The sequence below is a fragment of the Cupressus sempervirens genome, chromosome 11 (genome assembly GCF_028749045.1).
Source record: "Cupressus sempervirens isolate cs-2001-9-10 chromosome 11, ASM2874904v1, whole genome shotgun sequence".
NCBI lineage: Eukaryota > Viridiplantae > Streptophyta > Pinopsida > Cupressales > Cupressaceae > Cupressus > Cupressus sempervirens.
This window is the reverse complement of record NC_143128.1, coordinates 420,051,962-420,068,747: the sequence shown is the minus strand read 5'-3', so window position 1 is coordinate 420,068,747 and position 16,786 is coordinate 420,051,962. Positions and strand designations below refer to the sequence as shown.

At 34.7% G+C, this 16,786-nt stretch overlaps 1 protein-coding gene across 2 annotated transcripts in view; it reads right to left on the bottom strand.

Annotated features, from left to right (window-relative positions):
- Window positions 1–2,136: 2,136 nt before the first annotated feature.
- Window positions 2,137–16,786, bottom strand: part of LOC149530232 (eukaryotic translation initiation factor 4E-2-like) — a 48,899-nt gene continuing 34,249 nt past the window's right edge. For both annotated transcript variants that reach the window (XM_089808456.1, XM_089808457.1), the window contains exons 3-6: window positions 13,924–14,095; window positions 13,709–13,834; window positions 2,609–2,674; window positions 2,137–2,502 (exon numbers count right to left, since the gene is read on the bottom strand). In XM_089808456.1, the coding sequence (XP_089664582.1) occupies window positions 2,455–2,502; window positions 2,609–2,674; window positions 13,709–13,834; window positions 13,924–14,095 (412 nt within the window). In that variant the 3' untranslated portion in view covers window positions 2,137–2,454. The remainder of the gene's footprint in view (window positions 2,503–2,608; window positions 2,675–13,708; window positions 13,835–13,923; window positions 14,096–16,786) is intronic.

The window sequence follows — 16,786 nt, the reverse complement described above, 5'->3', positions numbered from 1 at the left end:
CTTTACTTTGTTTGGATGAACAATTGGGCTAGCAACAGTCACACTACAATTCATAGCTGCAAGACATGCTTGTAAGGAGATCGTGTGGTTAGATTGTATTTGGTGTTGGCTTTCATTGTAAACAAATAAGAATTGGATGTGATAGTCAATGTGTCATTTTGTTTGGCTAAAAATCCAATGTATCATTCCTACACGGAGCACACACAGATTTGATATTACTTGGCAAATAGTTGAGGGCATTACAGAGTAGTGTGACAAAATGTAGACCTTAAAGAATATTGTAGATTATCTTGCCAAACAAGTAACACAAAAAAATTGGTGCAAAGAAGCGGTCTTAAATTCTTCTGGAACTTGATTTATTTATTCTCTTTATGCTGTTTGAATGGCATTGATATGGAGAATGTTGAGAAAATGTCGAAATCTTGCTTTCACCATATTCATATTTTATTATTAATTAGCAATTTGTAATTATTCTTTAGCCGTCATGAAAGCTATTAAATACAATTATGATACCGTATAAGCTGTTCTCCAATTTTCAAAATAGAAAAAAAATTAGAACATATAGATATATGAAAATTTGGAAATGGAAGATCTTTAAACAGACGGGTAAGATCGTAAGTTGGAAAAGTATTTCTAAATTTTGTGACTGCACAAGTTTAGAAGCCTGATTTGTGATTTTTCATGTTTTTTCATGCTTATCTATTAGTACTTGAAATAAAAGTTAATTCATAGATTCTCGAGGCAATGAATTGTAATAATAATAATAATAGAAGAGAGATGTATTTATATAGCTCACTTACAAGATTAATACAAGTTTCAAATCTTTTTCGATGGAGTTTTTTTCTCACATGAGTTTCTCTTGGCAATTTTTGAATTTACGATTTTTATTTATTTTGCTGTCCATTTACATCTATAATTGTTACTATTTTTTGGATGGAGTTCTTTTCCCACAGGAGTTTCTCTTAACAATTTTTTATTTTCGATTTTTATTTATTTTGTTGTCCATCTACATCTATAATTATTACTATTTGTTTAGTGAACTGCATAAAATTATTAGTTTACAAGCTTAAACAAACCTCATATTCTTAAGACCTGTTAAGAGATATATCAATTAATAGGGTCACTCAAGAATAAAGCAAAATAAAGTTATGAACACAATGAACCACTTTCTAGGCTATATATCACACATCAAAACATCGATTGCCTGTCTTCAATGAAATTGAATGCTGGGGGTAGTAAGTTTGTATTTGCCTACAAAAAAATTATTTGCAATGCTGGAAACATTTATTTTTTATTTCCTTACGAAATTGCAACAACTAGGAGTTACCTTGCCTATCAGATTTACCATACAGTAATTTTGAAATATTTACTCAGACCACAGCTATCTTCTAACACTTACTACATCGTCATGCTCCTCCTGGTCCTGTTCGGGGCCAGGTCCCTGTACCCTCCCCTGTCCCTGCCCCTGTATTGGCTTCCCTCCTTGTTCAGTGGGGGGCCAGCTGGCTACAGGCTCTTCTAGGGAGTTAGATGTTGTTTCAGATTCCCCTACGCTCCATTATTCAGTTTCTTCTGGGGATTGGATTGCTGAGGCAGCTAAGGTGGAAAATGGTTGGACTGCAGTAAAAAGAAAGAAAACTAAGCCATCTGCTCCTCCTTTTGAAATGTACCTCCGATCGTGCAAGGGAGGTTCTAAATCAAAGGGCAAATCGTGAAATTGTAGTATCTGGCTCTCATTTGCCTCCTAGCTGGATCTTTACTTTTGGCTGGTGATAGGCTTTTCTATCACCTTGGTTACCCTTTTTTTGTGGGGGTGACCAGATTTGCTTTTGTCTGCTGTATTTTTTGTCTCTGCACTTATTGAATATCTTCAGACTTATACAGGGTTTCAGGCACCCTTCAAAACCTGTTTTTCTTAATCAAAAACACTTACTACATTGTCATGCAAAAGCCTAGCTCAATCCCCATCAGTATCAAGTTACACAAGTCAATAACTGCTACATAAAACAAATATTCAGGTGGCCTTGATTTCAAACAGGCAAACAGGTTATAAGAAGCTAGATTAGATCTAACAAAATTAACGGTTCTGAGACTAGCTTCTTCTTCCAACACGTACATCGAAAGGATTCAACAGAATTTAGGCTTAAAGTAATACTATTTATAAGCAATACTTCACTTTGAAAATACACTAGCTTCAAAGTCACTTTTAAGTGGGAACGTAAAAAAAAAAAAATCTTGATAATGTTTATATACCATTTATTTTGCTTACAATATGTTGACGCGGCACAAAACCAACTATGAAACCATGTTTAATAATGTGGGTAATTTAGTTGATTGGGACAAAACCGAACATGAAACCTTGTTCACTAAGAGAAAATATATGGCCTTCCAAAACATGATACATACATTAAGCAAATTTCAAGTATATCCATGCTACGCAATGGCGATGTCCTATTATAAATTATATCTGTTTTTGGCTGCTGCTCTGTCCTTGGCATCATCCTGAAGAGTACAAACAATACCAAAGCGATATCAGATCATATTTTGAATGGAAAGGGCAGTTCTAACTGCATTAATTTAAACAAAAAAGTGCATTTAGAAAACTTACATGAAACATATATCCTATTTTTTCATTGTAATCAAGATACTCTTTCCATTGCCTCCCAATGCTCATCTGCAAAAAAAAATTATGGGCTCTGCTTTTAGGAAACCAACAGTGTGAAGTATATTTTTTAAACAAATAATTATACACTTTTTATTGCCTAGGGAATAACTTCAATGATCATATAAGAAATCATAAGTGAAAACCATCAAAGACAAAATAAAATAAAGACCTCGTAGCCTGGAAATCTTCAACAATAAAAGATTGTTCTCATATATAGAAAATGCATAAAAATGGAAACTGAAATAAGACAATAGCTGGCATACAGAGAACAGAAAATCAGAGCCATTCTTTCATTTTCCCACGTGGGAGAGTTTCCATTGCAGCTACTCGAGAGGTTTCTTGGCAGTTGTGGCCATTATAAATGTAGTGAGAAGAAAGCAAACCACATCTATGAAGTCTCTGAAAGTGGCGAATTAACAACAGTATAGCAGTGAGCTTGAACTTGATGGGGCATGGATGTCATAGACAAACTGTATGTGAACATGAGCAAACCCATGATGGTTGTGTCATCCTTGTGCAAAGTTAATGGTGAGAGGTGTTTGTACAACTACAAAGATTTAACATCAGCCAGTTTGCCTCTAAGACTAGTCCTTAAATGTGTTGGATCTCAATGTTGCATCTCCACAAATCCTAAAGAACGGCAGCCTAAACTAAGCCTAGGGAAGGTCATCTTAAGGTGATCGACTGTAGTTACAATCAGTAGTGGCAACAATGGGCCAATGCAGAAAAGTGGATGACGTCATCTTATTTGGGCTCTGATAGACCATGCAGGTTAGCTGCTAGGTCATTGACAGGACAATTAAAGAGTGTTTAGACACAAGTTATGCTCTCAGCGACCATATCTAATCTAATTGTATATCCCTAGATATGTCACAAGGTTCATGTCAATAGTGGTTGCAACTAAACTTAACAGTACAAAAGATTAAAACATTCTCGAACATGCACTTAAAAATCAATTGTGCATTTATACATGTATATCCCCTGTTTCTCATACTAATTCAAGCTGCAGAAATATTGGCATGACCCTCCTCCAATATATCAGTCTTGTACTCGCAAAAAGTATGGCATGAAATGCGTTACCAGATCGTGAAAGGATGTGAAACCAAAAAATTCTCCTACATTATCAATTATCATAAACAGTTAAAAGATATGTATCTGAATTCAATGTTTGGAGGTTTGTTGATATCTTACCACCAAATATAGTGCCTGCTCCATTGAACGAAAAATAATTAATACTTTCAAGAAAAACTGAAAGCATGAGTATGGACTAAAATCTGGCACAAAATATGCATATGAATCACGAAATCAATAGTCAAAACTTACATGCAGTTGATCTACTTCACAGACCAGTTGGCCAAACATATCTCATTTACATTAAAATTTAAAAAGATGTTGTGTAATTAACTATTTCCCAATACAATCAAACCAGTTAATGTGGCCAAACAACTTCAGTACACACATAGGATTTCCGGAATACACCTACAACCAAGGAGACAACTATGGAGACCTATTTCTAAACGACATATTCTGTGGAGTCATACTAGACACTTTAAGCCACTTCCAGAACAAAGACTTGCATCATTTGATGCCATGGAATTACATTTATGATTCAACCAGCTCTATACATAAGCGGGTTCAAAGACGAATCATAAGCAACCTTGTTTTCCACGATCACTCCTGCCTCTTAGTAGTGCAGAGGCACCTACAGAATAATTGGTTTAATTATATTTTATGTAATAAGATTAGTCATTGTATAATTTGTCCTCATCAGATTTAGTTGGGTTAAAAAGTTCTAGCGTTATTAAAGGCTTGGTTGGAATCATTATGTATTAAATATGTTAAAAATACAACTTTGCAGAAGTGGAAATTTTGCACGTTGTACCAAATGTGCCGATAGGTAATCTGATGGGTCATCGGTAGTTGAATGGTCAGTCAAAAAAGAGTCTATTAAAAGGTTGTAATTGTTTGAATTGAGCACAAAGAACAGAGGGGAAAAAAATGTAATGAAGAACAGCCCTCTGGCTGTCTGCCTGCAGGAAACGACAGTCCAGAAGAAAGCAGAATATGGAATGTTGAATTTAAGAGGTTTGGACAGTATATTATTTACATTCAAGCAATAAATTTTATTTACCATTATACTATCTTTTGAACTCCTAGGCATCAATTCTCTGCTTTTGTGATTTGGAATAGCATTTCGAGATTTGATTATCAAATCTTTAGACCCACTTTTCAATTGATTGAGTATCAGTTCCGGTTGTGTTTTGGGAAACTGATTCATGGTTTTAAAAAATCAGTTGATTCATTTTATGATTCGAGTTGCATAGAGTATCAGGTTTGCAGCAGCATAGATTTAAATTGATTTGATTACAATCCGATCGATTCAAGAAACTGGTCACACAATAATAAGTTTCAATTTGATTCTAGAATGCACGGTATCAGCTCTTTGGTTTATGGCTTGGACTAAGCTATCAAACCAGTTAAAGAATCCTTGAGTTTTTATTGCGTTTGACAGAAAAATCTGTCTCGATACAAGAGGCATAGAATATTATTGAACCGTTGGATTCTCTAAATTTTTGCATATGTCATGACCACCCCAATTTCCTAAAATTGTACCAGAGCGATTTTAAATTTTCATTATATTTTGGAAGATGCTGATGTTTTAGCGCAGCCTTTCACAGTTTGGAATTCTGGAATCAAGTTTTTTTATTATTGAGTCTATAAGTATGAAATTAAATGGTATTGGGTTTGGTTTGATTCCAACTGATTCAAGGTTTAAAGGGGGCTTTATAAAGGCATGATTTTGAGTACAACATTGATTGCTTATTGAGGGATGAATTAATTCCAGTTCTGTCATTATGAAAATGACTTCTTCCTACTCGTAGTTTGATTTTATAATTTTCTGTCGGGCTTTTGAAATGAAGTATTGACAGTATTAAAAAGGGAAAGATCGATATTTGGAATGTTGTGAGAAGAATTAAAATGGATTTTTATAAGACTAACCTGTGATTGTTCGATTACTGGGGAATATTAAATGTGCCTCTCATCAGTGATTCATCCAATGGAATGGTGTTTATGACAATAAAACATGTTCAGATTATGCAGATTTGGGAAAGAGAACTTGTGCAAAGTATGTTCCTGTGGTGCTGAGAGTCTTTTGTTGAATCCCCTGAGTTGAATTTGTCCCTTAAGGAGAGTACCAAAAGACATCTCTGCATCACTTAGAACATTACCAGCTTCTAGGGTTTGGGAACATGTGCAACTTGTATGTTGAATCAACCATACCATCTGGTTTCAACATACACATGCAAGCAAGAGTACTTCCATGGAGGAGGAGCTTTACCTTGGATCGCCAAGAACCACTTGTAGCCAAGGAAGATCAAATCACAAGTCCGCAATGGCACCAAACTCTAACCATGCATGTTCCTTATAAATGCTAATACAATCAGTCATATTTGAAGCACCTGCATCTTCCAATTTTTTATGCAGGCAAACAACAAAAAAATAAAGCTCTAAATGCACCTCATGTGAAAAACCAAGTTTTTCTGCTTGTCTCTTCATTGTATAATCTTCAATGCAACTAGCTGAACAATGTTACTGCAAAAATCAGGTTCATAAAAAGTTTCTTCATCTTTCTTATCCAATTGCATTTCCTTCCTCTAACTCCTGTAGTACACACAGCATGGGGAAAACAACGTGCACCACACCAGAGAAATAAATGTCAAAAGTTAAAACACACAAGGTCTTCAATACAACCCTCTTCAAGAGGGATTCCTTCAAACTAATAATTTGTATCCATATCTTCGTCTTTATCAACAAAGCTAACCTGGGATGGACAGTTGTTAGACTTTCCTGCACTTGCAACAATGTTTATATAAGCATCACGAACATAAGACACCCCATCTAAGTCACTTGACTTGTCAACATCAATTTAGAAAAGTGTCACAGTTACAATATTTGATGCTTGCCTAATTTCCTCAAGAATGCCATATCACACACAAGCTTGGAGACAACTTATAGCTTTCATTCCTTTGGAAGCGAACTCATACTAGGCTTAAATGCCCCCGAACACAAGGAGACACATAACTGATACTTCATGCCTCCTTTCCCTGAAGATGTTGGACACAACACTTGCAAATCTATGGTTAAGATTAAAATCTATTTTTCTTTCTTGTCTCCTCATGCTAGCAAGTTCTTGGACACGAAAATTGAAGTCAACATTACTTGCAAACTGCTCACTAAAGGCCACAGCAAGATCATCCCAACGAGAACACTGAAAAATAACCATTTACAAAATGACCCAAACAATTCTTGAATACCCATGCAACAAGTTGATCAGAAACTTCATCCACACATTCTCTTGCTAATAATTTAAAAGCACAGACTTTGCAATTACATGATCAACCACCATACACAATTTTTAAAGACAAAATTTGATCAGAACTCAGGTTTTTCCAGGGAAATTTTATAAAACCCAAAATAGTTTTTCTGTAGAAAAAAATTATATAACCCAACAGAACAAAGTTTTTAAATAAAAATAATAATAAAAATCCAAAAAACACCACAATGTTTTTTTGGAAACTTGGGCCAAACCCTCCCATGTTTTTTTCTTGATGCTGGAAAGATACTGTGATTTTTATGTGAAAAAATTGTGCAAAAAATGGAAAAAAAACATGATTAGTAGGAGAAAAACATACAAAACCTTCAGATGGCGCACGACGCAATAGAGACATTGTGCAACAAAAAGAACCTTTGTGAGTAGATAGCACAAAACACAAGGCTCGGATTTGCTCACAAAAACTTCATTTTGAGAAAAAAAGGTAAAACTTCTACACTACTGAATCCGCACCCTAGACCCTTGAACTAGGTCCAGGTGCAAATCGGATCCAGATTCAAGGATCAGTCCATGTTGGATCTGCATTGCATCTGTGTTCGGACCTGTGGGTCCGTCCAAACCCGCAGCACTACGGATCCGACAAACCCAGAAGTTCGAACACAAACCCTATATAGATTCCGCATAGGCCTGGGGGGATCCTGCACAGACCTAGGCTAATTCCACAGGGATCCGCATGGACCCACGGCCCAAACTAAGTAAAATTGGGCCCAAGCTCACTTAAAACTTATTTATTATTATTTTTTTCACCAAACCCTAAAATGAACCTAATATGGAGCCTCCAAACACATTTCATTTCACATTCTCTCATTTTGCCTGATGTGGATGATGATGAGGATGACACAACACCCTCTAGTGCTAGTGGAACCGGTTTGGGTTCCACTAATGATGTTGATCTACCACTCGCAGCTGTTGAAGAACCCATTGATCCGGATTTTTTTGATAATCCACTTGATGATTAATGAATACTTTCATGACTCATGAACATTAAATCATGTTTCAAACGTTAATGAACTATATTTTGAATTTGCATTTTGTAATTCAATGTGATGATTTTCTTTAGAATTGTAAAAATCGATCAATGATCAAGTCTTTAAATTTTTAACATTTATCTTTGACATTTGGCATTGATCCAAGCATCATAGATTCATACAATGAAATGATTTAGTTTTACAATTATGTGTATCTCTTATTCTTTTGTATATATAATGCATACGTGTGTCTGTGTCTGTGTGTACATGCGGTTATGGAATCTTCATTTCTTGTGTTCGGCCCCACGGGCACCAAATCCACTTCTGGAGACAGCATGTGCTTGGAAGGTTGACAAACAACCTTCAAGTAATCAGTCTCCTTGTAAGCCAACCTAGCACACTTCCTATGACACATTTGGGGGTCTTTATGTGGTAACAATGAGCTTCGAGTTCATACAGCTTATGGATGTTTTCATGGATGTCTTAGTTACTTAAAAATTATTCTGCTTGCATGGTAATTATGTACCCAGTGAGAATAGAGTTCATACTTTTCATGGTACGAATGAGTATAGTTATCTGCAGCTTTTCACTTCCTAGTTTGGACAAGTAATGTTATCAAAAGATATTATAAATGAATAAGAAGATCAAGTTGGGATTATAATTAACAAAAACTTTCAGTGGATGACTTTGAAGATGAATTAATTAAAATCTTAATGTGATTACTTTACATAATTATGTTGGATAATGAGATGACTCACCATCGAGATCTTGGGAGACATTTGATCTTACTAACAAGCTAACACTACTGCAACCGGTTGATTTGGTGATCAAGCCAAAGAACAATGCCAAATACTTTGTCAATATATTCCTACCATCATGCTCAAATAATCAAGCTGTAAAGATTATTCTACTTGTACCCTAGAATGACTGCCTAGTGTGAGGGCTTTTTATGTGCTTTACCTGTCAATTGGATGGCATTCAAAGCAGGTAAACTTATGGGAAGGGGAGTTGCAGAGAAAAAGTTGCGTGGTAATGTTTGTATCTTAATCAGTCCGTATTCAAAAACTGGAGTAGATACTCCAATATGAATTACTTATTCTCTATATTTGTTTTTCCACATGTAGCTAAAATAATAGATGTAACAACAGCTTCAAAAGGATCTTATTCCTCATAAAAGGCATTTTGACAAACACTCTAAAGTAATGTAATGACCTACCTAGGCATTATCATAAGTAATGTTATTAATTATTAATTCAGCTACTAACCACTGTTCATTTACATTTGGAAAGGATTTAACATTCTTTAGTAATGTCACACCCCTGCAAAACTAAGGATAATAGACCTTAGGGAAAGACAAGTTCACAGCCCTGTCTTATAATTAAATTATTCTATCAAAAGGTGGTCTACTTCTCATTTACCAAGTCAAGTTCCTATTCAAATCAATATATTTCCTATGTTCTAGCATGTTACTGTATCTCGGCCCAAGAAGGAATTATTTGTGTTTTATTAACATACTAATTAGAACAGTCTTGACCGAGTTCCCTATTAAAACCCAAAACAAAGGCATACAAATAAGGGTTTAATCACTCATCATGTGTAATAAGTGACTCACAAAGACAGCAATTAAGCTGATATATCTTATTTAAGGCCGTGATTAATGAGTGAACATTAGTGATTATTTACTCTCAGAAGGTCGTGATCAAGAGGCATGACCCTTTAAATGGATAACCTTTGTCTCCTCAACTATATATGAAGGTATAAATCCAATAAGAAATTAATATGCCAACCATCTATGGAACAAGCAGTTTGAATTGGATAAGAACTCAGAAATAAGATTGACTTGGAAATTAAGAACAGCAGTCTATATAATATTGAGAGAAATAGTTGGTATGCAGTAGCATTGTATTTATGATTTATCTCAACACAAATCTGTTAGTAAGCTTTTAAGAGTTATTTATATGATTAAATTGCCAACCCATCAAGCGATATAGGATAAGCATTTAATTAATTTCCATCAGCGATCATGTTTAGCATCATTATAAAATCTTTTGTGACTAGGAAGATCCAGCAGTCTCGGTCTTCCAGCATCAAATATGCCACCCCAAGATGGATGAACTAGAGGTCCTGCCATACTTGTTGGCCAAGGGGCAGAACAGATTTAAGGTTCATTTCGTGCTCTTGGGCTTGTGTAATGACCCCTTTCTGAAATATTATTTAATAATAAATAATAATTGAATAAAATAATAAGAAGAGAAATAATAATAAAATATAATATTATACAGTTGCAAGTTAAGTTAATAAAAGGTCAAGAAATACATCATTAAGCGATGTGACTCCCTCAACGTAAGATATAAAGAGAAGGCAAGTTCATTTGAAAGGTAATATGTTAAGAAGAAAGAGGAGAGCATAGAAATTAAAAAAGGATAAATGGAAAAAGAAATGGTGTGAAAGTGACTATTTCAAAGGGCGGCAATGGTTGTGATTCTTCCAAAGAGGGACAATAATGAAGGGTTGTGACTCTCTCAAAGGGAAGAAATGTTAAAGGTTTGTGACTTTTGAATGGAGGTAGATGTTAAACGTTGTAACCATTACAAAGGGGCGGACATGATGAAGAGGTATGAATCCCCCACACTGGATGATATAAAGGGGAGAAGGTTTCATTTGAGGAGGACATCCAAGGGAGATCAATTTGGGGAATAATATATTATTCTCGAAGGCAACAATGTTATGTGGCGAGTCAGTTCTTATGAAAGGTGGTAACCCTTTCCCAAATAAAGTATAAAGGAGGATTCATTCTAAAGGCACTGAAACATAAACAAGAATATAAAACCTTCAAAGATCACATCTTCAGCACCAGGGCGAGAATACAGAAATCAGATCCGAGTCTAGGGTGTTTATGTTATTCCATTAATGGTGATGCAAAAGCAATAATTAGCTTGTTTATATGAACTTATAATGCATCATTGTCTGATGATAACAAACATTAAAAAACATTAATACAATCTCACAATAGTCTGTCACAGGGGAGTGGGAGAAGAGTCTGCAAGTAAAGGAGATCTGCTAAAGGGAACCCTGACGTGCAATGACAGTTAAGGGAGAACAGCTATAAGAATATTTAGGAGAAAAATAATCAAAACCAGAGTTAGCATCATCCATCTTCGAGCGCTGGTAGTGGTGGTGATAGAGACAATTGCAGTGTTAGCATTGAGCCTAGAGATCATGCATATTCACATATTTTGCCACACTCTGCTCCAAGTTCCCAACCGTCACTTAAGAGCATGGTTGGAACAAAAATAAACATGACGCAGCTAGGAGTGCAATTGGAGACTTTCAATTCTATTACAACAATCTATTCTATGCAGCCAGTTTAACTTCTTCTTTTTTAAATATAGCTTGATTCTTTGTGTTTTAATTCATATATTTAGAGATGTATCAAATTCAAGTTTAATTTATTTAAACACTCCATTTTACAAAAAATTGGTTTACTTTTATTTATTTGTGCTCAGTCTCCTTATTGGCAAAACATGGTAAACCAATAATTGTTTGTGGTGCAAGGTTCAAAGCCCCTAGTGATGAGGAGATAAAGGGCTCTGTTTTGTCTCAAAAGGTAGCTGATGTGAATGTCATAATAAATGAATGGCAGGAGATATGGAGGAAAAGGATTGCACCATCATGACTAATGGTTGAACAGATCGAAGAAATAGAACATTGCTAAGTTTTCTTGTTTCTTCCTCAAGTGATTGTACTTCCTCAAATGCATGGATTTAATGGCTAATTATTTTTAATTATGCTTTATTGAATCATTGATTTTGCTTAATTTTCAATTAATATAGTGTTCTTAAAATCTATTGATGCTTCAAGTGTTAAAGATATGGTAGCATCAGTCGGTATGGAAGGATTAACCTGGTAACTGTGTGTGCATTGATGTATACCAGTCCACCATGTCAACTGATATACATGCACACACACGCATATATGAACATAATTATTATCCTTACCATAAGCGAATTCAACCTGACTGCGCATACCATGCTAAGTGTGATATCTGTACATTATCTCTTGAAATCGAGTATTATTACCTTGCCAGATAGATCAAGCATGGATCGAGTCTATGAACATTGTTTAATGCAGATCGGTGATGATTCGTTTATCCAAACAACACCTAATTAAGATCGGAGTTTTAATTTTTAATTGGTTATTTATAATCACCTGATTAGGATCGGAGCTTTTGGAAACAATCATAATTTAATCATTGTGTCTCGACTCTCTTCAGACCGAACAGACATGACCGCCCTCGGTATGGCCATCAGTAGGGCTATATATATGGACAAACCTCAAGAGATAAGAACCATTGAAAACACAAATAGTTCCATCTCTGAAAATTGTACTTCTGACTTATACCAGTAATAAAATCATTGATACTTATCTCTTAATTCTGAATATCTTTTTCTCTTAATTCTGAATATCTTTTTGATGCATATACAATCTGAATTGCATCCATTTGCAAACAATATACAATTGATCAGTGATCTAAAGGGGTAATATCACAGTCTGATATAGAGTTTACCAGTCCATTAACATCAAGAAACACCGGAAGTGTTGAATTCCTTTGTGAAGGTTTGAAGGGAATCTAAGCTGAGGTGGTGAGGATTATGAGTTGCAAGTGGTTACAGAGAATGCAGCACATAGACTACTCACAGATAAGCACCTACCTATATTTTTTAAACCTTGTGTTTCTCCTTGGTTTGACTTCATATTGGAGAATCCTGACAATATTCCATGGATCAAAATGTGTGTGCAAATAACCAAAATATTTTTAAATTCAAGATAGCCTCAACCTAATCAGGTAATTCATAGAGAAGGAAATGGCTCATCCTAGAATAACCCCATATGCAACCAATAGTATAACATAGCAATCCTTGCTTCAGGCAAAGAGAACTTTGAGACGCATGTTAGTGAGAAGTGAAGTTCCTCATTAAATGTTAAGACAAATGCAGGAAATTTTTAATGATCAAAACTTTTGGGTACCAATCGCAAAGATTTGAGAGGGAAATCTAATTTTCCACTGCATTTTTATTAAGTTTTTATTTTATTTGTTTATTTTCTTTCCGACTTATGTTAGTGTTTCACAATAATTGCAGTTCACATAGCCTCCAATGGTTCTCTACAAGTTGTTGATGGGGAGAAGCTCACAACAGGGAAATATATGAGGGCATAGATACGGCCAAGGAGGTTGTTAGAACTATATATGCAAAAGTTGAGAATAAGAATTGCTCAGTTTGGGAAATCCTTAATAGATGATGGCACCTCCATTTGCAAAGCCCCTATATGTAGCTACTTATTTCTTCAAGTCAACATTCCAATTCTACCTTAATTCAAGGTAGACAAGGAGGTTTCAAGCAAGCTATACACAATCTTTGAGTAGATGATGCAAGATTCTAGTGTTGGAGGACATAGTCATTGAGATTAAGATCTGTAGAATTGCAAAGGGAGTTCTCTTTGCACGGGATATATGCGATGCAACTTAGGTTGACAGTGTACTTTGTAGCCATGTAAAAATTTATAAAGGGCATCATTTAATTTTTTTTTAAAACATCTTTCATTATAATATTATTCAATATTGAAACTTAAGCAATAAAACCAATCAAACCCAGTCACTTGTTCTCATTGCCCCAGATTTACCTGGGCAGACTCATTTGCAGCATTCTTAGTCCAGAGTGCTATCTTGTCTTGTTTATTACGCACACTGACAACGGCCCCACAAATTTCATCACCTTCATCAAACTGTTCGCCAATCATTGCTAACAACTGGATCAAAGGAAAAAAACCCTCCAAGTCAAACCCCAAGATCATAAGAGCGAAGACTAAATTATGCAGTGTGAAAAAATGTAACTCACAGTATGGAGCCACAGAATATCGAGTGCTTGCTTTCCTTTACTGTTGCTGACTGTCCACTTTCCTCCATTTGCACATTTAGGATCCTCCCACTTTGGCTCAATTCCATCTTTGAAACAATGAAAATCTGAACCGGGCATCAACTTAGTTGGCTGAACTATATTGTTATAGAGGCTGCAATTACACCAGAGTAACTTTGATAATGTCAAAAATAAAAATAAAAATGTGTGGACAGAATAAGCGAGCCTTCTAATTACAAATATCAAATATATTGGTCTGAGTGATAAACAAAGATGTACTTTGATTATAATATTTTAAGCATCATAATAAAATTTGCATTCAAAGAGAATTGTAAATTTTGTCAAGCATGCAAAAATATATAGGAAAATATATGCATGAACCACCATATAGGAAGATATATGCATGAACCACCCCCTAGCATATGGGAAATAATTAAAGATGCAATACTCAAAATAATTCTTCACAAATAGTACATTTTCCTGAACAAGACGACAAAAATAATTCAAGCAAGCTGAATAACTTTGGCAATACACATAACAGATGTAGAAGACATGAACACTCAATACCTGGGAGGCACATCCATCTCCCCCTTATATCAAATATTCAATGCACTTTAAAGTTAGTAGGTTGCAGAGATAGAAAGAAGGGTTGTTCATTTTGATTAGATTCATGCTAAATGGCTTATGCTCCTCCGAAGCATTCACCAAATGAAACCTATCTCACCATGAAAAGTGAAAATCATTCCCAGATTTTGAACCTCAATAATGTTCAGCCTACTCGTACTAAAAGTCTTCTTTGGGCCAACTAAGAACACAAGCATTGATGCAGATAACCAAGGAAATAACTTGCAATGCTCTACCCAAGATTGGTTTTACAAGTTCAATGATTTTGTCGTGCCCCTGAAATGGAGACTTCAGTAAGTCCCTCAAAGCAGTATTAATAGCTAAACCTGGGTGAAGGCATCGTAAAGGGCTGACTAGGGCAAATGGAAAAGCCGACCTATTGGTGTTGAATTAAATTAAATCTATTTTGCTTCAGGACCAACTTCTGTTAAAAAGGACTATGGGCATGTGTTTAAGGAGTAAAGTGTGATTAACTAAGGGGATCAATATAAAACAAAAAATAAGCAGTGACTATCGGAGCAGAGAACAGTGAGTAAGGTTAAGGAACAGCAATATATAATATGCAGCAATAAAATAAGGATAGTAATGAACAAAGTGCCAATCACTTAATAACAGTGATTACCCTAAGAGAAGCAAGTTAACAGGAGATTAATGGCTGACAGTGATCCTATTTTAGAAAACGTGATTATTGATAAAAGGAAAACAACACTCTTATTATGCTGACAGCAATTAAGACACTTCAAGCAGCAATTGGTTTGGGGTTGAAGAGGCATTATTAAGAAAGGTTGTGACCATTAGGATGGCAACTTCCAAGAGTTCTCTCTTCAAGAGACATGAAGATCTAAAGGCAAAAGACCACAATCAGGGAAAGCATAATTTAATAGCATCAGTGTTCATATAGAGCAGATCAATTCATGACAGATCAAGTGATCAAGCAATCAAGCAATCATTCCAATCACTATCGAAGTATAATAAACAAGATCCAATCAGACAAGAGCAACCTTACACGAAATCCATAGATCAAATAATCAGCAATCTTATATAGAAATCTGGTAATCACCTTTCAGATATGCAGCAAGATAATGTTTATATCCATAATTACCATCAATGCAATATAAGTAAACAACATTATAATTCTATTGTCTTCCCTGAAACTGTTATTGAAGTCTGGCTCTGTAACCCTCTAGAAGGACCCCATGTGATCTACAGAATGATCCTTCATTAGTTAGTCATCTTCCTTGAAATTTGTTCCTTAAGGCCTACAGAATTTTCTTATCAAATCTCCTACATTCCCCTTGAATGGGATCACCTAAATCCATGTCCTTCCATATTTTATTTTATTCTAAATTGATGTGAATTGATATCATTTTCTCTTATTCTATCTTCTCGTTTTGATACAATTCTCCCTTTTCTTCTTATTCAATGTTGATTTATAAATCTTGTTTTATTTGTCAAATATATCATTCTGAAAATTCATAATCCTTTCAAAAAGTCACAACACTTCATAACTACAACATTTTCAAAGAGTCGCAACCATTCATAATTACAACCCTTTCGAAGAGACATCTTTTCATCATTGCAACCCTTGAATAAGTCATTTCCTCGTTTTCTTCTCATTCCTTTCCTCTTCCATTAATCCTTCTTTAACTCCCCTCTTCTTTTCTCTTTCAAATGAACTCTCCTCCCTTTTCTATTTATATTACGGGAGTCATATCTCTTTATTACATATCTCCTCTCTTGACTTTTCATTAGATTTAGTTAATTTACATCAATCTAAATTTTTTTTTTTTTTTGTGTTTATTATCATTTATTTTATTTTATTTATAAAGGTAACATACTTTCTACAATATTGCCTCTTATATTTAATTTTATCTAGTCATTCATTGTAATTTTATTATTATTTAATTGCTTTATATCTTATACTAAAAATTATTTTATTGATAATAGATTATATATGTTATTATTTATATTATAATAATAGTATTTAATTATTATTTCTTAGTTTTATATTTTTATATTAATTGTAATATATGATATTATTGTCATTATTTATTTAATAATATTATATTATCTAATGATTGTCAAAATTCTATCGTGAAACGGGATCATGACATGCATTGTGATGATGGTCACACTTTTATATAGAATTTTGGTCCCATAAAAAAAGTTGTGGTCCCATTCCAGATTGTTCCTGACACCACATTGAAATCATCTCACACCT